General features: G+C 39.8%; 2 protein-coding genes across 10 annotated transcripts; one reads left to right on the forward strand and one right to left on the reverse strand.

The window, feature by feature from the left end:
* The first annotated feature begins 2504 nt into the window (after positions 1-2504).
* Positions 2505-8349, forward strand: LOC103661311 (membrane-spanning 4-domains subfamily A member 4A). 6 transcript variants are annotated; one of them, XM_008689022.2, is made up of 8 exons: positions 2513-2761; positions 3002-3191; positions 5444-5579; positions 5960-6094; positions 6306-6362; positions 6731-6847; positions 7638-7739; positions 8128-8349. In XM_008689022.2, the coding sequence occupies exons 2-8, from the start codon at positions 3187-3189 to the stop codon at positions 8209-8211; spliced, it is 636 nt and encodes a 211-aa protein (XP_008687244.1). In that variant the 5' UTR covers positions 2513-2761; positions 3002-3186; the 3' UTR covers positions 8212-8349. The 6 variants fall into 6 exon arrangements, with proteins under 6 accessions (XP_040495097.1, XP_040495096.1, XP_040495094.1 ...); XM_008689021.2 differs by lacking the exon at positions 3002-3191 and having other exon boundaries at positions 2512-2761; XM_040639163.1 differs by lacking the exons at positions 3002-3191; positions 6731-6847 and having other exon boundaries at positions 2505-2761; positions 5960-6008; positions 8128-8165.
* A 3695-nt stretch (positions 8350-12044) lies between these two features.
* LOC103661312 (membrane-spanning 4-domains subfamily A member 3) lies at positions 12045-24870 on the reverse strand. Of its 4 annotated transcripts, none has more exons than XR_005837135.1 (8): positions 24744-24857; positions 21411-21567; positions 20803-20934; positions 20019-20075; positions 19261-19404; positions 18061-18162; positions 17731-17943; positions 12045-12756 (listed from the first exon to the last, which is right to left on the reverse strand). XR_005837135.1 is itself a non-coding variant. In XM_040639165.1 (8 exons), exons 3-8 carry the CDS (start codon positions 21564-21566, stop codon positions 12616-12618), a joined length of 732 nt encoding a protein of 243 aa, XP_040495099.1. In that variant the 5' UTR covers position 21567; positions 22369-22488; positions 24744-24870; the 3' UTR covers positions 12045-12615. The 4 variants fall into 4 exon arrangements, 3 of the variants coding, with proteins under 3 accessions (XP_040495099.1, XP_008687246.2, XP_040495098.1); XM_040639165.1 differs by lacking the exon at positions 17731-17943 and adding an exon at positions 22369-22488 and having other exon boundaries at positions 24744-24870; XM_008689024.2 differs by lacking the exon at positions 17731-17943.
* Positions 24871-25153: the final 283 nt, after the last annotated feature.

A 25153-nucleotide genomic window follows, 5' to 3' on the forward strand; every position in this document is an offset into this window, starting at 1 on the left:
AGTGGGGTATTGTTTTTTAAGTTTCTCTCAATGGAAAAAGCAAGGAAATACGTGTGCATGTTGACCCTGTAAACACATGTATCTATAGTTATTCCTACACCTTTCACATGCATCAGTGTTAACTGAAATGTGAGTTCATACTGATTCTCCACCTGTAATAGGGTGCCATGTGGATCATTCTAGACTTCTCCCCTTGCTTGTCTGTAATCTCTCGTTTCAACAGCGAGAAACATGGCTCCACAATCCACCATCCACTTACTTAGTTCTTCAATTCCAGTATGTGTGTGTGGTAGTTTCATTCTTTTTTTTTTAATTTTATTTATTTATTTGACAGAGATAGAGACAGCCAGCGAGAGAGGGAACACAAGCAGGGGGAGTGGGAGAGGAAGAAGCAGGCTCATAGCAGAGGAGCCTGATGTGGGACTCGATCCCATAACGCCCTGAGCCGAAGGCAGACGCTTAACCGCTGTGCCACCCAGGCGCCCCTTCATTCTTGACTGACAAGATTAATGCATGCTGTAGACTGAATGCTTCTGTCCCCTAAAAATTCATAAGTTGAAAACCTAATCTGCAACGTGATGGCATTTGGAGATGTGAGCTGTAGGAGGTGATGAAATCATGAGGGCACAGTCCTCATGAATAAAATGAGTGCCTTTTATGAAAGAGACCCCAGAGGGCCACCTTGTCTCCTTTTGCCATATGAGGGCTGGCTGTCTATGAGCCAGGAAGTGGGCTCCTACCAGACACCAAATCTGTCTACACCCTGATCTTAGATTCCCAAGGCTCCAGAACTGTGAGTGATAAATTTCTGTTGTGCATAAGCAACCCAGTGTGTCAGGTATTCTGTTATACAGAGCAGTCCAAACAGACTAAAACAACGCAGAATTATTTAAAGAAGATTTTAAAATCAGTACAACAAATTCAAACCAGCCAACAGAAGAACGGAAGACACCAACACTCAATTCCTGTAAGAGCTAATATAAATAGCAATAAACATATGAAAAGATGCTCACCACCATTTTAAGCCCATAGAATGGGTACAAACCGATCTCGCGTATACTATTTATTTTTACTATCTTATAAAACCAAGAATTGGACAGGATGTGAAGCAATAGTAACAGCAGTTGTCATATATTCCTTGGAGTAAGATAATTTGACATATGACTTTAGAGAGTAATTTAACAATATCCTATGGTAGGAGGTGTGCACAATTGAAGACATAGACCTTGCAAATTATTTCCCAGTATACAAAGAGACGCACCAGAACGTTCCGAGGTGGGTTTCTGCTGAAATAAAAATATTGCAGGAACTGCAGATTTTATCAACATGCAACAAAGAAAATGTTTGTATTTACATAGTTGAATATGGTAAAATAATGAAAATGAATGAATAAAAGTCACACATTATGATAGTGAGTGGAAAGTGCTCTTTGAAGAAGATGAAGTAAACATGATATATTTTTAAAACACAATCATAATATATTAGTGAACTTGATTGAAGACAATTCGACTTTTGTCTGCCCACATCCTCATAGGATGCCCTCGTTTCACAGACTTTCAAGACCAATGAAAAATGTAAAGAGCAGAGCATTGAAAATCAATGCGGGAAAAATAGTTTTACTTAATGTTATATTTTGTAGAAAATAAGTGGGATCAGAAAAAAACAAACTTTTTTTTTTTAAGATTTTATTTATTTATTCGACAGAGATAGAGACAGCCAGCGAGAGAGGGAACACAAGCAGGGGGAGTGGGAGAGGAAGAAGCAGGCTCATAGCGGAAGAGCCTGATATGGGGCTCGATCCCATAACGCCGGGATCACGCCCTGAGCCGAAGGCAGACGCTTAACCGCTGTGCCACCCAGGCTCCCCCCAAAACAAACTTTTTTGGTCTGATTTCTATCTCTTGATCTTCTGAAGCAATTGGTTCTCTGATTTGAAAAAATTAAGTAATTAGCAAGCCATAAAATAAATGGAATATCTCCCCTGATTTTACAAACTGTTGGGACCCAGGGCTGTGGGTAAATATTTGAAAACAAGTCTTGGAAGACAGGGCAGAACATCCCGTGTTACATCTGAAGCAAAATCATAATCATAATCAATAAAGGTAGTGGCTGAAAGTTCTCCAGTGTAACCAAGAGAGAAGGGCTAGCAAAAGGGTGGGTTAATAACTTTTTAAAAACGTTATTAGTGCGGGGCTTGAACTCGCGACCCTGAGAGCAACACCTGAGCTGAGATCAAGAGTAGGATGATTAACGTCCTGAGCCACCCAGGCGCCCCAGTGACCTTTTTTTTTAGCATACCCCGTTGTAGTGGTTAGTGACTTTCGTCCTGATGTTTGTTAACAAAATGTTAACTTGTGGAAATTCAAATTTATTCTTAGCTGCTGTTTGGCTTTTGGGATAAAAGTCCGAATCACTTGTCCTCATGTGACTGAGGTTTTGATATGAAAAGCCTTAAATACCGGTACTTAAGAAAACAGCCTGGGAGTGCAATCCGGATCGAAAAGCAAGTTTCTGCTGGTTGGTCCTTGACTTCACTATCTCACGCAAGTGCTGGTGTATTCACTGAAGTTCCCTTGCAGCTGCCCCGTGATAGGCGGGGTGGGGTGACCCACAGGAAGCAATGGTGACTACACAGAGCTAACGGTGATTGTCCCACTACTCTTCAGATCAGATCAGACTCTTCGGTGGAAATGGTTTTAAGGAATGATGGTCAGGAGGAGCTCTCACCTCCCATCTGGTGCAGTTCTAGAGGGACGCAAAGGTAAGAAGAGTTCATTTTCTATTTTCAGCTTCTAGAAAGAGTTCTGGGTTGAGCTATTGGTGGGTGATATGTAGGAATGTGGGTCCAAAGGGTCTAGTAAAGCCTGAGGTGAGAATGAAATTTGGGATGAATTAGCCTGCTCCTGACCGGGCTTTTGAAGGACAGGTTCTCATCTAGGTGGGGGTGAACGTTCAAGCTGTGGAATTGTTCCCACTTCAACATTCATTAACTAACTTTCAGAATAAATGGAATCTGAACCAGAGAAATTGAAGGAAAGGAGAGGGAAGAAGTGGCTGGCTAGAGGAATCATATAGAGTCCTCTTCTCCTGGTCAATGGCTCTGTTGTGTATATTCATGTGCAGAAGGCATCTCCGCACACCCTGGCTTCACCCTGACCTGATTTGAGAAGGAAACTAGAAAACTTGATGATGTAAGGAAAATTTCTGGTCCATCCTTTATCTCCTGTCTTATGATAGAAACACCACTCTTCAAGGTGCCTGGGTGGCTTAGTCAGTTAAGCGTCTGACTCTTGATCTCAGGTCAGGTCTTGATTTCAGGGTAGTGAGTTCAAGCCCCATGTTGGGCCCCATGCTGGGTGTGGAGTGTGCTTAAAGAAAAAAGAAAAAGAAATATTACACTTTCTTGAGACACATAAGATCATCTACTAACATGTTTTGACATTGCCCCGTATCTATGGGTCTTAAATACAAGCAAAAATTATCTGAGACCCAATGTAACCTAAGGTCACAAGTTTAGGTTTTATCTTCAGGATATTTTGCTTAGACCTGGATCCCGATCGCTGAACAGATGGTTGTCAAAGCTCTGTCAGTGTTGTTTTTCCCGGACAGAGGTAGCGATGTTATTGTTTGAGTCTATTTGTAATTATCTCTGTTCGTGTGGGCGAAAATGCAGGAATGACCACTTTTTTTCCCTAGAGGACTAACAAAGGAGACAGAAACTGGGAAATATAGAAAAACCGGACTCATTATAGGTCACATTAGAGCTAAGGCAGAGCATAAGAGACAGTATGAACAAGGGCGCATCAGTGATTTACTGCCACGGTAATGGTACATAACAAATAATCCCCTGAAACTTAATGGCTTAAAGCAATAAATATGCATATTGCTGACAAGTCTGCACATGGGTGTGCATGGTTCTCCTGAAATTTCCTGGGATCACTCCCATGTATGGGGGTCAATAATTGCTATCTGATTAGGGATGACTTCAGCTGAGATGAATGTTATGACTTTTCTCATTTCTGGTATCTTTTATCCTCAAACAATGTGGCCCTGCTGTGTTTTGTCAGCCATGACATGAGCTCAAGAGCCTGTGCTTTTAAAATATTTGCTGATATCTCAGTGGCCAAACCGAGTCACAAGACCAAAATAAAAATTGAGGGGGGGGAAGGAAATATATTCCACCTTTTAATGGGGGCAGTGTCAGTGTCATGTGGCACTGGTATGAATGCAGGGAAGGGGAAAGAGTAAAAGCTGTCATGCAACAAATCTATTGGCAAGGGTAGGATGCAACAATTAAAGAGAACTCTGAAAACCATTTTGAGTTGGTCTGGCACATCGAAGCTTTTAGTAAGTCATCACGGTGCTTGCGGTGTAGGGCAACATTAGCAAAGGCCAAGTAGCCAGAGAAATTGAATTCTCATTTGTTTCAACCATAGAAATGCTGACTGACATTGAAGAAGTGATAGAATCGCATTAAAACCAAGTTTTCTTACATGGAAACTGAAGGTTCTCATTTTACATAGTTTCTATTCACATGCACTTATAAATTCATGATATAAACTAGAAATTTATTTTCTTTTACTGTGTCCAATGGACAGGAATCGTGCATGTTTTGTTCATTGCTATATTCCTAGCAACAAAACTTCTAACAAGGTCTGGCGCTTAATAGACAATCAGTGTTTGTTGACTGAACGAATGAATGGATTGTATTCTTGTGAACAAGAACCATAACACATGGCACTTAGAGGACTTGCTATTATGATTTGTTCATTTTCCATCAGTCATTTTTTCCTAGACGATGTAAATGTAAGCATTCTGCATGCATATTTATCATATTAAATGTTAATAATAAAACAATAAAAATAATAATGATGCTAACTATTAACTACTTAGAATATACCAGGTACTCAGTTTCAAGTTTTACATGTATAAATCTGTTGAAATCACATAGACATTTGACAAGCAACAGGAAGCAAGTACCACAAGCACCCCCTTTTGTAATTTTATTGTTTATGTATTCACTAAAAGAGTTTATTTATTCATTTATTTTAGAGAAAGAGAGCGAGAGAATGGGGGAGGGGCAGAGGGAGAGAATCCCAAGCAGATTCTGCACTGAGCGTGGAACCCGACGTGGAGCTCCATCTCACGACCCTGAGATCATGACCTGAGCTGAAACCAGGAGTTGGATGCTCAACTGACTGAGCCACCCAGACCCCCCCCCCCACTTTTTATAATTTTAAAAACTGGGGCATGGAGATAGTAAAAAAGACCTGCCCAAGTTTACACAGTGTGTGACTGGAATTACAACTCAGGCAATTTAATTTAATTTAATTTAATTTAATTTAATTTAATTAATTTAATTTCTTCCAAAGGCCATTTTTCATGTCTACAAGAAAGGGGTTGAAGAATGAATCTGTTCTCTGTAATATATTCACATTTACAGCCCTAAAGCCTGTGTTAATACACCGGAAGGAGCAACTGCATGGTTTGGCCCGAATCCTCCACAGAAACACATCATCCAAGTAGACCAAACAGACCCCCTGAAGACCTTCCTGAAGGGGGAGCCCCAAACCCTGGGGGTGAGTGAGCTTGACCTCCAAGCGTAGTATCTGGGGAGATAGCCATTTCCAGAGAGGAGGGCAGGTGTATGAGGTATGATTAACTGTGTCATAAACTGACCTCCATAAACCTCACTGTGACAGGGAATAGATATTTAAAAAATCAGAGGTGCTGTGATCTGAAAGGAAAATGCATTTCTCTAGTGAGAGGGGAAAAAAGAAAGTTATCATAAAAGCTTTCTAAGCAGTCTCAAACTTGAGAAAAGGCCATGGATTCCTAGGGGTTTCGTCTTGGGAGCGCTTTCAAAACCCTTTCAAGTAGCTCCGTGTAAAGACCACAAAATCATCTTCCTAGAAACCTGCGTGGTCATACCCTGAGCGTCCTCTTTTTCACTCCCCAGGTGGCGCAGATCCTGATTGGTCTGATGAAAGTGTGCCTATTTGCCATAGGTCTGTGTTTTTATTCTTCTGGCTTTTCCTATCGGTGTCATTCCCTAACCATGGTCTCAGGATATCTTATCTGGGGATCCTTATTTGTGAGTACATTGAAATATCTCAACTTCCTCAATGGTAGAATTCTGCGAATATTTCTTCCAGCCTTCTCTTTCAGAAACCAATGACTCGGTCTGGGATTTTTACTACTTAAAGCAAAATATGTGACCTAAATGCTGTGGGTTCTGATGATCTCTGGTTTGGGGGAAGTGCAGGTGAAGACTCACCAGGCTGAGTGGATTCTTCCATGTTTAGTTCTTCGTATCGGGAGCTGTGTCTATTGCTGCTGGGAGAAGGATGACATTAAACCTGGTAAGGATTTCCCGGGGCCCGAAGCAACAACCAAAATCAGAAGTGCTCTGTCTCAAGACAGAAGAAATAATCTCCAGTTCTCTGAATCAGCTGGGCTCTGCGGGGGTCATGGCAAATTCCTCCATGAGGAAACTGAGTTTTGACTTAATTTTTTCACCCCTGTTGTCTGACATTCCATCCCTGGGATTAATTTGTGAATACAGAATCCAATGCTTCAGCCCAAACTCCTCTTTCTTTCTTAGACCTGGGGGAATTATTTGAGAACGTGTCTTCAACCCCTTCAAAATAAATGAATGTTTGTGTGTTTTCCAAAGGGAGGAAGAGCATGAGACAGAGGGACGTAGGGGACACAGATCATTCTCTTCCAGATCAAAGGCAGCCTGGGAATGAACATACTCAGTGCCGTGGTTGGGGGAATAGGGGTAATCATCTTAACAGTAGAACTGGCTGTGGATCATGGATCGGAAAAAAGGTGTCTTATTCTTGTAAGTGTTCCTGAGCTGCTTTTATTTTCTGAAGTGATATTTATATCATCTAACTGTATGTTAGTCTGAGATGACTGTCTCTCAGTTGATCCTGGCTTATCACCACAAGCAGTAAGATCCGGGACTTTGATCTCACGGGGAGAAGTTTCAGCCCCTTTTTGCAAGGGCCTACCAGGACAGCTACCTTTTTTTCTCACATTCTTCACTGAACACAGCGATGTTAGGAAATTGATCATTGGGATCTTTCTTCAAAGTCTCCAGGTTTGAGTTCAGATGGCAGCGGGCTGCCGTGCTGGCTCAGCAAGCTTGGTGTCATTTGCGGGTGGGGTGAGGAGAGTCAGGGTTCCAAGCCGAGATCCTCAGAGCCTCGAGGTATATCTATGTCTAAGGAAAGAACAACGATATCACTTTCGTGGACCTGGAGGTTCTCCACTCTTTGGGTGAGAAAAAAGTATAAATTCATTTAGGGAGGTTATTATAAGGGAAATAACTTGAAGCGGACAACAGAGAACATTTCTAAGCCAAGAGAACTAAGGAAACACATCTGACTTAATCTGAATTTCCCTGCACTTACGAAGTTCCAGAGTAGAACTCCTCTCGGCCATTTTAGGATTTTCTTTTCAATTTTTCTTTTTTTTGGTTTGTTATAGAGAGAACATGCCTGTTTCGATAGTGGAGAACGAGTCAGATTGGAATCAGAGAATACAGGGCCAGGGGAAGTATCCATCTATTAATTGTTTTCCTTTCCTTTTTCCTCTTCTCTCTCCTCGCGGCATCTGCTTCTCTTTAGAGGGTATTCGAGACTGTGATATTAGTCCTCTCCCTGCTGGAAGTCAGCATCACTATCTCTCTTTCTGTGTTTGGGTGCAAGGTGACCTGCTTTGTCACACAGGTAAGTGGTCAGGGCCTGAGGGAGGGTTCACATTTGTCATGTGATACTGAGTCTGTGTTCCCCGTGCCTCTCACTGTGTCTCTTCTCCCTGAACCAATGAGAAGCCTAAAGCAGCAGCGTGAAGGAAAGATAGTTGAGCATGTGACTCCTTCCTGAACTTGGAGAGAACAGCGGAACACAGGGAGAGCTATGGCAGATGTTTCCGGAAGCCTCCTCGGTCTTGCTGGATATTGATGTTTATCTAGTGGGGCTGTAAGGACGTGAAGGAAGGGATTTTAACTCTCAGGTCCCAGGACACAGAAAAGAAGTAGGGCCCCCCAGGATGAGTTGAATCCCTCTGGCTGGAAGAGTATGTGGATAACAATAATATTATTCCCAATCTTCACAGGTGGTGGTTATCCAGCCAACCAATGACCAGGTGCCTCCAGTAAAGGCCCCTTATGAACATGTCTATGAGGATCTGGAGTTTTAACAGAAGAGTTCCTGCTTTTAGAAAAAATTATTCATTGAGCATCACTAGGTCAATAATAACCTGCCTGCCAGAAAGGGTTCACATCTGTGCGTGGGAACATAGTTATTACAAAACCAAATAAAATACATTTTCCCTCTATTGATGTTGATTGTGGTTTTGAATCCCCTCCTCCCACATCGTCTCATAACCAATCATATGCATGGGATGCACAGTATCATTTCTCATGATAACTTTTAATGGAACTATACCACACACGCAGAACAGTGAATAGATCATTGTAACAGCTGGCCAATTTTTTTTTAAAGATTTTTATTTTTAAGTAATCTCTACGCCTAACGTGGGGCTTGAACGTACAACCCAGAGATCAAGAGTCGCACGCTCCAGCAATCGAGCCAGTCAGGCGCCCCCAATTTTTAAGATGAATAGAAAGTGAACATCCTCATGTAACCAGTACTTGCATCAATGAGTAAACGTTCCCAAAGTTTCAGGAGACTGTGACCGTTTCATTCACTAAGATCCCCAGGGTAACGGCAATCTTGACTTTTACCGTGCATATGAGTTTTTTCTGTCTTTGAATTTTATGAAATGGAGTCTTGTGATAATGTATCACCGAGTATATATACTGGATGTGGCTCCTTCCGCTTACCATGTTTGTGAACTTCGTTCATGCTATTGCCAGTGGCAATACTTCTTTATTCTTACTGCTGCAAGATATTCGAAGATGTATGGAGCAATCTATTATCTATTTAAGTACAAATGAACATTTGGGATGCTTCTACTTGGGATGAATAGCACAGTGCATGAAAAATGCATCTATATACTTTGGTACATGCATGTGTAAAATCCCATGGGGTACAGACTTAGTGGTGGAATTGCGAGGTCATATCCAAAGTGCACGTAACCTGCACATGCCTTCTAGCAGTGCCTGAGTTCCAGTCCTTGCACATTTTCACCTTGACATTGTGTGATTTTTATTTTAACCATTTTGATGTAGTTGTACCACATTGTAATGTTTTTAATACTATTTATATTTATAACAGTTTTAGATTTATTTTAAAAATTGAGAAGCTAGTAAAGAGAGTTCCCATACACCCCAAATCAGTGGACATCTTGCATTAGTATAGAATGAACCATATTGATACGTTATCATTGACTTCAGCATTATTATTATTCAGATTTCTTTAGGTTTTAGCTAGTACCCTTTTCCTGTTCTAAGATCCCACCCAAGACATGGCATTTATTAGCTGTCACGTTTCCTCAGGCTCCTCTTGGCTGTGACTATTTATGAGACTTCGTTCTTGATGACCTTGATAGTTTTGCGGAATACTGGTAAAGTATTTTGTAGAATGTCCCTCAACTGGAGTTTGTCTGATACTTTTCTCATGATTACACTAGTGTTTTCAGTTTTGGGGAGGAAGAACTCAGAAGTACAATATCATTCTTACCACATCCAATCAAGGGTACATACTGTCAACATGACTTACACTGTTCATGTTGACTTTAATCACCTCACTGAGTACAGTTTTTCCGTTTTTTCCACTCTAAAGTTAGTTTTTTACTAACTTTTATACTGTAGTCTTTGGAAGGATGTCCCTATACAGCCGCTGTGTGCAGCCCAGACTCAAGGAGTCAGGAGTTACGATCTACTGCTTTGAAAGTGCAGCAACTGCATAAGTTATTAGATACTCTGCACTGAGATTTTGTCTCTTTTCTCCCACTTATTTATGCATTCAATTATTCATGTGTATGGATTCCTGAATACTTATATACATTTTGGGTTATAATTGAATACTACTTTATTTTATTGCTCAAATTGTTTCTGTTTCCAACATGGCGGCTCCTGTGTCCCTTTTGCGTACCCCGTCATTGTGTCTCATTTTGAGCACTTCCTTCTTTTAGGCACTACCATATTCTCCGGCTCATCCTACGTGGTTCCTGCTCAAGTCTTGGAATCAGCTATTTCATCAGGCAGCCCCGTTTCCTTTTAGTGGGGAATGGTATTAGAAACCAAGATCTGGGCTCTAGGGGTGCTTGTTGCTATTGGGATGTCATTTCTTTCAGGTTGTCTCAGCTAACAGAGCAAAGAAATATACATATGTCTACTAACTCGTGTGTCTTAGTTGAGCTGCTAAAACAAAATACTATAGACTGGGTAGCTTAAACACATTTATTTCTCATGGTACTGGAGGCTGGATGTCTGAGATCAGGGTACCAGCATGGTCAGGTTTTTTCCTGGCTTCCAGATAGCCATTTTCTTTTTCTTTCTTTTTTTTTTTTTAAGGTTTTATTTATTTATTTGACAGAGAGAGACAGCCAGTGAGAGAGGGAACACAAGTAGGGGGAGTGGGAGAGGAAGAAGCAGGCTCCCAGTGGAGGAGCCCGACGTGGGGCTCAATCCCAGAACGCCAAGATCACGCCCTGAGCCGAAGGCAGACGCTCAACGACTGCGCCACCCGGGCGCCCCCAGATAGCCATTTTCTGATTGTATGCTCAAATACTAGAAAGCAAGTTCTCTCATGTCTTTTCTTATAAGGTACTAATTCCATCATGACAGATCCACCCTTGTTACCGCATTCCCTCCCTAAGGCCCCAGCTCCAAAAACCATGACGTTGGGGTTTAGAGTTTCAACATATGAATTTGAGATGGGGGAACACAGACGCCCAGTCCATAGCACCGTGTTCATCCAAGTCTACAACAGTTTCTATCTGTAGCCATCTGTTGTGTTATATGATACATCTGGTTTGGAAAAAAAATCACAAGAAGTGCTAAAAAAGGCAAAAGAAACCCCACAATTTTTACACATTTTAAAAACTATTCTGTGACCCTGTGGACTATGTAGAAATATGTTCTTTAATTTCCAAATATTTTGAATTTCCCCTTATCATAATTCTGTTATTATCTGAGAACGTATTTCATATGATTTCTATTCTTTTAAATTTGTCGAGTTGTGTTTCAACACACGAAGTAACCAACTGGTTAATATCCCATGTACATTTGAGAAAAATGTACTGTTGTTGGATGGAAAAGTCTATAACTGTCAATTAGATCAACTGGTTGATACAGCTGCTGAGGTCACACCCTTACTGCTTCTCTGCCTGGTTGATATGTCAGTTGCTGTCAAAGAGGTGTTGAGGTCTCCAAATATAATAGTATATTTGCCTATTTTTCCTTTTAGTTTTCCCCATCTTTTCCCTTAAATATTTTGGACCAGCCACAAGTGGTCATTGACAACTTGGAATATGGTTCCTGAGACTAAGAAAAGAGTCTTTAATTTTTTTTAAATTTTAAATAATTTCAATTTAAATTGCCATATGTGTCTAGTGGTTATTGTGTTGTGTAGAACAGAAATGGAATTGTTTGATCTCATGGAACATAATATTAATTTTACTTTGAAAACTACTTTGAAAATTTTTGGCTGTATTATTCAAGAGGAACGGGCTAACATTTTGATTAGTTGTCAGTGGGCCAATTGAGCAGCACAAGCTTTTATATATGAGCTTATTTACATAAAATATCACCGGAAAAGCTTAATGTCCCTAGAATGATGCAGCATGATTAATTAACCTGACACTATATTAATGAAATGGTGTAACCTATAGGTTATATATATATACATATAAATAGTTGTCGGTTGCAGTGTTTCATATAGTTAAAAGTATTTTTGCCCTTTATTTCCTGTTTTCCTTGATGGCTATCCCAATCTGAACTGAGTAAGCACAAGCTAGATCATTCAAGAGATAAAGAAACCGATGTTTAGTCACAGAAGAGACACATCAAAAGTCACAGAGTGTAAAAGTGATGGACCAAACATGCAAATTATTTTCACAATTAGTTCAGGAAACTCTAAGTTTACTTCACCGTTTTTCATCAAACATTAAACTTTGGAGGCACTTTATCTCACCCTACACTTCCTGTCTCCCACACAGTGCTGGGAAGATGACCATTTAATGGGCTGTGGCAAAAGGTGACATGCTTCTTCCAGACCAAAGTATCTAATTGCCAAAGGTCCAACTTCTAACTTTTTCTTTCCTTACGTTGGCAAAATCAAAGAACTTTTCCCAGAGATCATGCTATTTGATAGAACCCATATCAGCATGGGTCTAAAGCAAATAGCCAACTAATAATGAACACGTAAGGTAGGAAGTCAATGAACTTCTGGTGTGCTAAGCCGTCAATATTTCTGGGTTAAGTTTTCTAACAGAGCGTAAACCTAGCTTGTGATGACATCCAACCATAACAAAAAAAAAAGTCGTGACAACCAAATTCTTAATGTTATAAATGCCAGTTCTATCTTTATGACTCTGAACCCCACAGTTGTACCCCCACATGGGTCTATTTATGCCTTGGTGGTCACAGGATGAGCTTCTTGCTGTCACCGTGGGTGGAAATACAGAAGAGCAGTCTCATATTTGTTTGCTAGTATCTGTGGGATAACGTGAAGGTGTTTCTTTCTTACGTTCAAGTTCTTGATAGATTGAAGTTTGAGGAAACAAGTCTTGGTAAAGATCTTCAGAAGGTGTTTTCCAGCAAAACAATATAGAAATCTGTTAAAAAAAAAACCAAAGAATAATCTGTAAAGACTGTACATAAGCCATTAAGAATAATATACTTCAAGTCCTCAATGATTTGTCTCCAAATACATCTTCTCTTACTCCAACGATAAATTGTGTGGACTTTGGGCCCTGGGGAGCCTACTGGCTGCTCTCCAGAAAAGGTAGAGGGGGGCGTGGGGTCAATTTCAGTTATGACTAATACTACCCAATGATTCAACAAATGGTGTTGGGAACACTGGACAGCAACATGCAAAAGAATGAAACTGGACCACTTTTTTATGCCACAGAGACAAATAAATTTGAAATGGATTTAAGACCTAAGTATGAAACATGAAACCATAAAAATCCTAGAGGAGAACACAGGCAGCAACCTCTTTGACATTGACCATAGCAACTTCTTTCTAGATATGTCTCCTGAGGCAAGGGAAACAAAAGCAAAAATGAACTATTGGGACTTCATAAAAATAAAAAGCTTCTGCACAGTGAAGGAAATAATAAAACTAAATGTCAACCTATGGAATGGGAGAAGATATTTGCAAGTGACATATCTGATAAAGGGTTAGTATACAAAACATATAAAGAGCTTATAAAACTCAACACCCAAAAACCAAATAATCCAATTAAAAATGGGCAGAAGACAGAAATACACATTTTTGCAAAGAAGACATACAGATGGCCAACAGACACATGAAAAGATGCTCAACATCACTGCTCATTGGGGAAATGCAAACCAAAGTTACAATGAGCTCTCACCTCACACCTGTCAGAATGGTTAAAATCAACAACACAAGGAACAACATGTGTTGGAGAGGATGTGGAGAAAGGAGAACTCTCTTGCACTGTTGGTGGGAATGCAAACTGGGGCAGCCATAGTATGGAGGTTCCTCAAAAAGTTAGAAATAGAGCTACCCAATGCTACTCAGCAATTACGGTACTAGGTATTCACTGAAAAGATACAAAAATACTAATTCAAAGGGATACATGCACCTCAAATGTTTATAGCAGCATTATCTACAATAGCCACGTTATGGAAACAGCCCAAGTGTCCATCAACTGACGAATGGATGAAGAAGATATGGTCCACATATACAAGGGAATATTACTCAGCCATAAAAAAGAATGATATGTTGCCATTCACAGCAATATGGATGGAGCTAGAGAGTATTATGCTAAGCAAAATAAGTCAGTAAGAGAAAGACAAAAACCATAGAATTCCATTCATATGTAGCATTTAAGTAGCAAAAAAATGAGCAGAGGGAAAAAAGAGAGAGACAGGCAAACTAAGAAGCAGACTCTTAACTATGATGGTTACCAGAGGGGAGGTGGGTGGGGGGCTGAGTGACACAGGTGATGGGGGTAAGGAGTGCATTTGTCGTGATGAGCACCGGGTGTTGCACGGGAGTGATGAATCACTGTCTTGTACACCTGAAGCTAATAGTTTTTAAATTTTATTTACATTTTATTTACAAACCCTTGTGTCGAGTGCTGACCTTCAACAGATCACAACAAAGGAGCCGCTCTGCTACCAATGAAAACCCCACCCAGAAGCAGGTCGTCTGAGAATGGTTTAGCACCAGGGTCCCCAAGAAGGTGCACTGTGCAATGGGCGGGGGTGGCCCCCTTTCCGGCCACACCCATTTCCCAGGATGAGTGTGTCTCCACACCCCGTGAAGCTAATATTACACTGTATGTTAACTAACTGTAACTTAAATAAAAAATTTTTAAAAACACAACTACTCAATGATCACTTTTTTCCAGATATTTAGCCAGCTGGGTATCAGTCTGCCTGGCTTATTACCGTTTAGTTTTTAGGAAGATAAAGGAAAATATAAGCATACCCACTAAAATAATTCTTGAACAACAGAAATAGGGAGATATAATAGAGCTTTTTGCCTTCTTTAATCATTTCGGTATGAAGACTTTCAGCCCCGCTATTATTGGGACATTTGTCCCTATGGTGCATTGCTGATGGGCTGGAGAAAGATGAGCTGATAATAGAACGTAAATTTTTGAGTGTCTGAACACGTTATGTATGATTATGCATATACAATTTTAAGTATTTTTGCATTTTGTATTTGTGATTTGATATCGGTCTCATAATTAATGATTATTTGATGACAGAAAGTAATGTGAGGTTTTTAAAACAGAGGATGATTATTGTATTTTCATAGATTTCAAGTAACACTTAACCTATAGAGCTGTTACTAACATTTCCCTTCTCTTAGCAATATGACTTGTTTTTAACCTGGATAATGGAGATAAAATTGTGACTATATTTCCTAGGCTCTCTTGCAGCTAAGCATGGGCAAATATTTAACTACTTACCAGCAAAACGTGCGAATAAATAGCATGTCTCACTTTGGAGTTACACACTTAAAAAGAAGGGTATGTATTCCCATTTCCCTTCTCCTTTCTGCTGGTTGGGATGTGGATGTGACAGTAGGAGCTGGAACTCCTTCATTGATCCAGAAGTGAAAGCCATATTTTGAGACTAAAAGATTTACTTCTCCATTTCTGTTTCTGCTGAAAATATGTTGCCATAGAAAGCAAAGACCTGGCTTAAATAGCCAGGGAATATTTGAAATATAAAGCAATTCCAACACCACCGATACCATCAGAGAGAAGGACACCAATACTGAGAAATATCTAAGAAGAGTATACTCTCCAATGCAGACATGATGGACGTGAAAATTAGTGTCCAAAGAGCCAGAGAGGAAAACAGATAAGTTAATACCTCCCAGAGACATGAACTATGGTATAACTTAAATATTTTATGCCATTTTGGGGGGCAGAAAATCTCCATAATTCCTGCCTTCCAAAATTGTGTAATATTACAGATCAGTGATTTCACAATTCTCTTTTTCTCTCCAGGTTGAAGTTTGATCATTATCTTTCGTCCATTCCGCATATCTATCATGGGTGTGAGCAGAGATGGGGCAAATCATCTGTCTTTCCGCCCTCATTGCAACGAGCTATTTCTGGATTTGTGGGAGAGAAGTACAAATACGCAAAGATTCCAGGGCAATAAATGGTTTGGGTTATCAACCTTTGTGAGTTGGTGAGTGTATCTTAGGTGTGAGGGGGAAGGTCGATGTTTATATTTGGGGCTATAGAGAAGAATGAGATCGAGAATGTTCCTCACCTTCCTTTAGTAACAGAAAGTCAGTCTACTTTAGCTAGATTTGAGCCTGACGGAATTCTGCAGCGTCTATGATAGTTCAGTGTGATCGTGTGACACATGTTGGTCTAGTGGGTACATTTCATTTCAAATCCATGACCTTGAAAGAATAAATATGTCTTCCCCTTCTCTATATCTTTTCTCACTGCACGCTGCGCAAGTATGAAGAAAGGAGCTGAGGTGGGCCAAATATCATGGTGTCATTACTGTAAGTATGTTATATCATATGACCAAAAAGACGTTATTTGGATGAGCCTAATATAATTACAGGAGTCTTTTAAAAACAGAATGTTCTCTGGATGGTAGAAGAGGAAGTCAGAGAGATTCAAAGCATGAGAAATGTTTGACAAGGAGGAAGTTCTCTGTTGCTGAAATGGAGGGAACCACTTGAAAAATCCAAGAGGGCTTCTAGGAGCTGAGCGTAAGTGAATCCTGGCCAACCATCTCAGTCCCATAATCACAAGCAACCAAATTCTGCCAACAACAACAATGAGCTAGCAGACCATTCCAGAGTTTCCAGGAGTCTGGTGCCTCTAGTACATGGACTTCAGCCTTATGAGATTCTGAGTAGAGCACCCAGTCCGGTCCACCTAGACTTCTGATCTACAGAGCGTGAGGTAAGAAGTAGGTGGTAGGTATTGTTTTAAGCTGATATGCTTGTGGCAACTTGTCAGGCAACAACAAAAAATTATCATGTACTTTGGTACTGGAAATGGGTAACAATACAATATTATTACTATAAATATATCTAGGATATGTAAATAAATCCCTAGGATACAGGAGTGGCTTTGGAATTAGGCAGCGGGATGAAACAAGTTTGAGGAAAATTTTGAGGAGAAAAATTTTCAAGAACAAAACTTTGAGGAGAAAAATTTTGAGGAACGGTATAGAGAAAGCCTAAAATGTCTCAAACGGAGGTTAGTGGAAATAAAGACATTGAGAATGCTGTCAGTGTGGCTCAGAAAGAAGGGAGGAAGGAACACATGACTGGAAACTGGAGAGAGGGTCTTGTGGTGCAGCGGCAGAAGTCTAACAGAATGTTCTCTGACAGTTATGTGGAAAGCGTAACTGGTAAATGGTACAGTTGGATAACGAACTGAGGAGGTTTCCAAAGCAGTGAAGCTAAAGCCTGGCTTCTTCTGGCTTAAAATAAAACGTGGAAGAGAAGAAATTCTACCTTTTGCCATGCTCGTGGGTCCGTTCCACCCATGACTGACTGCCCTGAGGAATTCAGACTTGCTTAACGAGCCCTTAGAATCATGGAATCCAATGCTTGCGATAAATGTTATACACTTGAAATGAGGGGAGTTCGGATGCCATAAACCTTTCCATTTTCTGTTTGAATTAACTCTAACTGACACACAGCCGTGGCCATAATTTCAACACGCAAAAAGAACCAGGTGGGGGCGCCTGGGTGGCACAGCGGTTAAGCGTCTGCCTTCGGCTCAGGGCGTGATCCCGGCGTTATGGGATCGAGCCCCACATCGGGCTCCTCCGCTATGAGCCTGCTTCTTCCTCTCCCACTCCCCCTGCTTATGTTCCGTCTCTCACTGGCTGTCTCTGTCTCTGTCAAATAAATAAACAAAATCTTAAAAAAAAAAAAAAAAGAACCAGGTGATGAGGTTGGGGAAAGTATGCTACTAGTGCTGTATTACCTATATTTGTTAAGTGTGATAATAAAACATAAAATTCTAACTATATTTGTGTTTCTTAGTCTATTGTATTTTCAATTGTATATACCTGGAATCATATATTTCATCTCCTTCAGGTTTTTAAATCAATTATACCTTGATTTTATTATTTTTCGGATGATAGATTCTTGGTATATTCATCACACTAGCGAGTATACTTCGTACAGTAAATTAATGGCTGGCCGGCTGGATGAAAGTTCGTGGATATATGCCCATAAGTGAGAGTTTCTGTACGGACTAGAGAAGTATACACCGTGTATTCCAAGTGTGCACAACACATAAGTAGCTCCCACGTTGTCCACCGAATCACTTAGAGTTTATGTTTTTGTTCATTTTACCAAAGGTAAAAAAAAAAAAAAAGTCACTGACAACCTCATTTAATGAAATAGTTGAAATCATCCTCATTCTTCCAAGAATTGTACTTACCCAGTGAATATTCTTGTCATCCACTTTATAGTTGAGCATGGAGAGAGGAAGTGAAATTAAAATTTGCAGACAAGTTAGGATAATTAGGACAATCACAAGTCCCTGTTGAAGAAAATAAAATGTCATGCATTACCTCCACCCTGATGATAGTTTGGAAAGTTTTATCTCAGAGCCCCACGCCAGGCCCTCAAAAGGCAGCACATTACATTATCCAAAATGGTGGCATGACGTTGGATCCGAACCCGGAAATATATGTGCTGCTATAGAAAAACAAGAGTTGGAGATGATAGTCGATATTCTTGAATATACTAATACAATGTGGGAAGTTAAACTTGATGACATTTCAGAATTCACAATGATTATTCCACTTATTATTATTAATATTATTGGTGGTAGTGGTGGTAGTGGTGGGTTATTAGTTATACTATTATTGAAGTTATTACTAGCCTGTCATAGATATCAGAAATGTTGCCAGCGCTTACAAAGCTGACCCTTCTCCATATTCCAGGCAGAAACGGCAGGGCTTCAGATCTCCCCAGTGAGATACTGAAATTTTCCAGTTTTCCATTAGACTCAATTCTAATGAAAACCAGAAAGTTTCCCAAATTTGGAATATACTTTAGGGTGTGAAACTTTTTGGTCATTTTCCTAATAAGGAAATGTGTCTTCCAACTAGTGTTCCTGGTTTCTTTTACTGGTTTCTTACTGATTTCTTTTTCCTCTTCCTCAGACCACTCTTTCCATCACTTTCCATTACTTTCACATGGCTTTATTGCAAAAAAAAGGTCTACTCTCAGGTAGAGGCAAGTCAGAATAACTATTCATTCTCCATGTAGCTTTGGGTAATACTTTTTAAAAATTCCTAGCAGTAATGAATATTATGATAGAAAATAATTTAAAAATAATAAAGTATAAAGTAAGAATTACCCCAATCTTTGACTCAGATTTTAATATCATTCCATCTCTTCACCATTTTTTCTTGAAAAATAAAATTTAGCTCACAGAACTTGGGGCTCTTTTCTATTGTGAAGAAATATTTTTTTTCTCTTTCGAAATATGACACCTGTAGAGATGGTTTGAAAGGAATCTGCAAGCAAGAATTTTTTTCATGTTCTTGAAATATACCAACGACCATGTGTCATCTTCATCATGCTCAGATAAGCATTCAGTCTTCCCAGAATTCAGGAGGATAATACTTACAGTTCCAACTGATTTGATGCCCAAACAGAGAGTTTCCTTCTTGCAATCATAGAGGCCATTTTTTGTGAAATTGTAGGACAGAATACAGATCCCAACAATCGAGACCAGGGTGCTGAGAGCGTTGGCACCTAGATTCCCTCTCAGCTGAAAAAAAAGGAAATAACTAGCTTATAAGTTAAGGACCAGGGGTTTCTAGACCCTACACACGGGGAGGAGAATTCTGACTTAACTTAGCCGTGGGTCTCTAGGCTTTCGTCATCCGTTTATTGCTAATTCCGTTCAATGGCAAAGCACAATTGGGAGGAGAAAAGTTGGAGAGGATTGATCTTTCTTAAACACATACCATGGATAGGATAAAAACATTATGGGCATTTTAGCGTCTCTAGTTTCTGACCCTGTATTAGCTCCTCCCTCCGCCAAACGTAAGTCTGCCTTGCTCAAGCCTAAGCCATGCTTTTATCTTTATTAACACCCCCTACCCCACACCGTAAAAAGGCTTGAATAGCTAGATAAGTCTTTACACATTCTTCTTCTGGTGACGAGATATGGGGATCAGAATTTCTAAAATCCCAGGAGATCTAGCTTGTGTGTGTCTAGCCATAGGACGATCACATGATTCATTGGGCCAAATGGACAGTTACATGATGAAATGTACTACAAATGATGAATCCCCCTGGGTGACTGGGCTTCACATGGGAAAGTCAGAGTGTTACAAGTTCTCATTTTCTGCCTGAACGACAAATGGAAAACGTGCTTACCAGTGACTTTGTTGGCTTCTTGGCAGACACAACAGTCAGAATTCCAGAAATGATAAACTGTTTGTAAGATAAGAAAGCTGTCTGCAGAGTAGCAACTTCTTCCAACTCAACCTCCCACCCCGTTGCCAGTTGCATATCTCTGTTCCTATCTACTGACCCCCGCCTCCCAGGCCATCCCTTCAGATCTCAGAGGAAAGCAGGTCATTAAACTGTGTGCGCCGTACGATTAAAGTACCATCGTTATCCTTTTATTCTTATGAATAGTAAAATTCCTTGCACTAAATAAAAGAAGTGGACACAAAAACCACAGCAGAAATGACTTATACAATGTGGAGAAAATAAGTAAATATAATTCAAAGACACACTTTGGGGTGCAGAAAAAGGAAAATGTGAGCTCAGATTACATGGCATTTTTCTCAATGTATTTGGCCAAGAAGATTGATGATTTAAGAAAAGTAACACTTCCCTACCCCCAGCATCTTCTCCGATCCAAATATTATTACATTTCAGGGACACTTCTTCCCTGTGTCAAACCCAGGATTTTCTCCTCAAGCAAAACAGCAAGATTATACTGAATAGCTTCATACTATACAGTAATGAATAGAATTTAGGGGCATCGTTACATTATATATATTAAAGTTCAGGTTGGAAATTCAATCTTGACTAAGTATCTTTGCAAGTATTCTAGAATTGGCAAGATGCCATACAAGTTGTGTGTTGAGTTGATGAATGAATGAGTAAATGACTGAATAATTATAATTGGAGATGTAAGTGAGATACTCACAGACAACGCCCCCCAGAAAGAGAAGCCTGTGTAAATTGAGAAGAAAAAGATTCTGTACATTTCAGAATTAGGAGCAAGAAATCCAATTATCCCATAAAAGAAGCATTTCACACCAATCATAATCTGAGCCACCTGAATAAGAGACAAAACAAACCAAATTACCAATCATCGAAATTAACGAAACAAAAATACGTGCTTTAAAGACAATGGTGAGCATTTTTCAGGAGAGAGGATCACTTGGTCCAAACATCATGGTCATCCATAGGATGGATCCCCTTGAATATTATTAAAAGATCTGCTAAGAGGAGTCAGATCCTGGAAAGTGCTTTTTTTTCAGAGGCCAGTCCATATGGGGCAGCCTCACAGTGAGGCTCACCCAAGGGCTTAGGACTTTTATAGTCTCCTCTTACTGCACCCCTCCCCCATATAAACATGGTCCCTTGCTTTTAATCAACGTGGCTTTTTTCCACTCCACACAATGGTTGACACAGGTCATCACCTGGTCCCCCTATGCCAACCACTTCATTAGCCAGAATTATCCTTCCCCCTCAATAGATTCCCCGGTTTCTCCTGGTTCAAAATTCATTATTAGAGGTTTACTTACTTACCCCCAGTGCTTCTAGATTCCCCTTCGGGAATTTCTGCAGCTTGTCTAGTAGATGTTTCAGGGGACTAGATGTTTCTGTCGTTCCCAATGGGGTACTTTGGTTTTGGTTTGGAGGAATGTCCCCAGGCATCCTATCAGAACCCAAAGTTTTGTTCATTCTGTAATAGACGGTCATCTGTTAATAGCATCAGATATGCACCATCATAGGACCAATACTGTTAATCTTGTTGTAACAGAAGTAGATACTGGGCTTCTTTTATCAACGTCTTTATCATATATGAAGAGAAGTCACTGGCCAAGTGATATTCATGTGTCCCTGCTGCTGACTCTGGTATCACTCGTGTGATAAACAGCAGTGTAAAATAAGGATAGAGAGGACAGAAGTTGAGGAATATCAAATCCTACGTGACTATAAGGTATCCTCCCAGGTTAAGGAATGCTGTAAATCTCAAGACTGCTTTTTGCTTGTTTGTTTCTTTTAAAGTTGCACGTGGCCACAGGCTTGTAAAAAAGTACCCACCATGGGAGTTGTGATATATCTATTTAGCCTTATCCCGAGTGGAGTGAAAATAACCTGGGGCCTAAAGGCAAATAGAGGGACACCTGGGTGGCTCAGTTGTGGGGTGTTTGCCTTCCGCTCAGGTCATGATCCCAGGGTCCTGGGATCGAGTCCTGAGATGAACTCCTTGCTCAGCAGGGAGCCTGCTTCTCCCTCTGGCTGCTGCTCCCCCTGCTTGTGCTCTCTCTCTCTCACACAAATAAATAAAATCTTTAGCAAAATAAATAAAGGCAAATAGATTTGAATGAAAGAAATATCCCTTTATTTTAATTAAATATATCAAATAATTTATCATCTAATCCAAGATAGTTTTGAGAATGAAAGAAATCGGAGTAGTGTCCATAATTATGCTAGGGAAATAGGAGAGACCTGGGAATACACTATATAAAAGCCACCTTACCTTTAATTTCTGTGTGACGATGAATGCTATATTTAGATGAAGCCCCAGGTTTGTCAACATAAAATATAATCATGCTTATGCCTCCTACGTGTGACACTGGAAATGATGTATCCAATTTTCCTAGTATCATCAGAGAGGTAATAAAAGTAGGATAAACTCTCAATTATCTTCTTAAGAAGTTGGGATGTGCTTTGGCACTTGTTGTCAAAAACGATGATGGATTTCCATGGCAGAACAAACCCCACAAAGGCCACCCTTGAAAACTAACTCATTTTTAACCTTTCCCCCCCTAAATATTAGCTTTTTATTTCTTTACCATCTTCTGTATCAATTTTATGAATATTTGCTAACATTAAATTAAGTTTGGAAAATAGGGGCAGACTTTATTCCTTATTGCATTGGTATTTATGAATTCTATTACTCTCCCTATAATGTTTTAACTAAGTCTTGATTATACTTTATACAATTTCTTTTTATGTTTTATCCTCCAATTATGCTGATTACATGGAATTAGGCCCTTTCTATAACTGCTTATGTATAAAATTCCTGGATCAAAGTGGAAACATAGTTTCTGACTCTTGAGATCCATGCCAAATTTCTTTAAAAAAAAAAAAAGAGGTAGCATTGTACACTGGTCCCAGTAATGTTTGTATGTGCAAATTTCTTAGCAGTTCTAATGAAAAGATTAAGCTATCATGACATGGAACTCTTACAGGACACTTAAGATAAATCCTAAGTATTCAATTTTTCGATTCCCAATAGCTACTTTCAATTAAGGAGTTTAAACAAGGAATTGATCTTATGTGATCACACTGGAAGTGCTAACAAGAACATTTCTTTTTCTATTTCTTTAGTAGATGAGTCTTGACCACTAATACTTCGTAAATAAAGAGTATCTCATCAACCAGTTATTATATCTTTTTAAAATGTGACCCCTTATCCAAAGATGGTAAATAACTTGCCCAAATTCACAGACATATTTACAGATGTGGGACCAAAGAGTCATAGGTCTGATAAGTAAGAATCTGCTCTTGAGATAGAGCCAGGCTCAGACTAACACACCCCTTATTTAGCCTCCTGAAGCCCACACATAACATGTTTGAGTGTTTGAGGGAGCCATATCTTTCAGTATAATTTTGTCGGGGTGAAAATAAACTGTTGTGGGACACCCGGGTGGCTCAGTCGTTAAACGTCTGCCTTCGGCTCAGGGCGTGATCCCGGAGTTCTGGGATCGAGCCCCACATCAGGCTCCTCCACTGAGAGCCTGCTTCTTCCTCTCCCACTCATCCTGCTTGTGTTCCCTCTCTCGCTGGCTGCCTTTCTGTCAAATACATAAATAAAAATCTTAAAAAAGAAAGAAAGAAAAGAAAAGAAACTGTTGACTCCATAAAGTATCTCCTATCACTCCTCACTGTGAATGTCATTATTTACTCATCTATTCACTCAACAGATAGGGATTTTAGGTTCAAAATATTGACCATAATATTTACTGAGCACATTTTTTACGCCCTAAAATTCACTTTAATGATTTTTATTGCACATATGTTATTAGATACTGTAATAGTCTATCAAATCTTAAGCCTGTGGTTCAGCCTTTGCTCCTTTAAGCCACCGTCCAACTGTTCAATATTTTGAGTGGGATTTTCACATTTAAAGTCATCATCTTTCTAACAAATGTTGCTCTTTCACCTCTGTTGCCTATTTAGAAAGGACATTGCAGTATTTCTTGGTTACTCCACAATACAAAAATTAGCCTTGTTTACCACATGGTTCTCACCTTAAGTATTAACTTCAAAGCCCTATTATCCTTTATAAGTTAACATAACTTCCAAACCACCTAATCCTCCTCATTGTACGTCTGCAAGATCAGTTATGAAACTCTCATGATTCTCACTAAGAAAACTATTGTGAACTTAGCTGGCTCACCACGTCCAGTCTTGACGTTCCGAATTGCACTTGCATGTTGTAAACAAAAAAGTTTCAATGTCACAATTCTAACCGAATTATTCCCCCATATCTTAAATTGGGTCTGCTAGAAAATAGGGCTGGAGACCAACTTCCTTGTTCATGCTAAGCCTTACTCTCTATCTGCCGATGCGTAAAGTGTGCTTGCATAATCAGAAAGTCAGAAAGCAGGAACGAAGACAAGATCAAATGTGTCTAAGTCACTGGAACTTTCTACATTATCTAAAAAACATTCCTGAAATATTTGGCATTGAGTATCTACCAGTGGAAAGAAAGGAAGAGCTGTCTCTGCCTTGAACCCACATTCTGTCCAGTCTGTTTGACAGGTCCTACATCTGTGCCTCTCAGAACATAGACAAAAGTGCTTTCTGGTGCTCTGGATAATGGGGGGAAAAAAAAGTTCTACCTACCTAGGTTTATTCCACTGCACAGATGTGAGAGCCTGTAGTCTTAAGCTTTCTGTCTCTTCTGTGTCTATCAAGGACTGTACCAACATGTGGGGGAGGAAAATCTATGTTTCGATCTCTGTGTTTCCTCATTTGCTGTATTTGCACACCTAGAACTCCAGATAAGCGGTTCTGATGTATTCAGACAAAGTTGATATACATCCGGTTTTGTTGCACGAAATTAGAAGCATTATAACCATAATCCCCAATACCAACTGAGTTTTATTTCCACACATTCTCTTTCCATTTCTTTCCATTAATCTGACAAAGACTGTATTTGTTCTTTTTTTTTTTTTTAAGATTTTATTTATTTATTTGACAGAGAGAGAGACAGCCAGCGAGAGAGGGAACACAAGCAGGGGGAGTGGGAGAGG

The sequence above is a fragment of the Ursus maritimus genome, unplaced genomic scaffold (assembly GCF_017311325.1).
Source record: "Ursus maritimus isolate PB19 unplaced genomic scaffold, ASM1731132v1 scaffold_23, whole genome shotgun sequence".
NCBI lineage: Eukaryota > Metazoa > Chordata > Mammalia > Carnivora > Ursidae > Ursus > Ursus maritimus.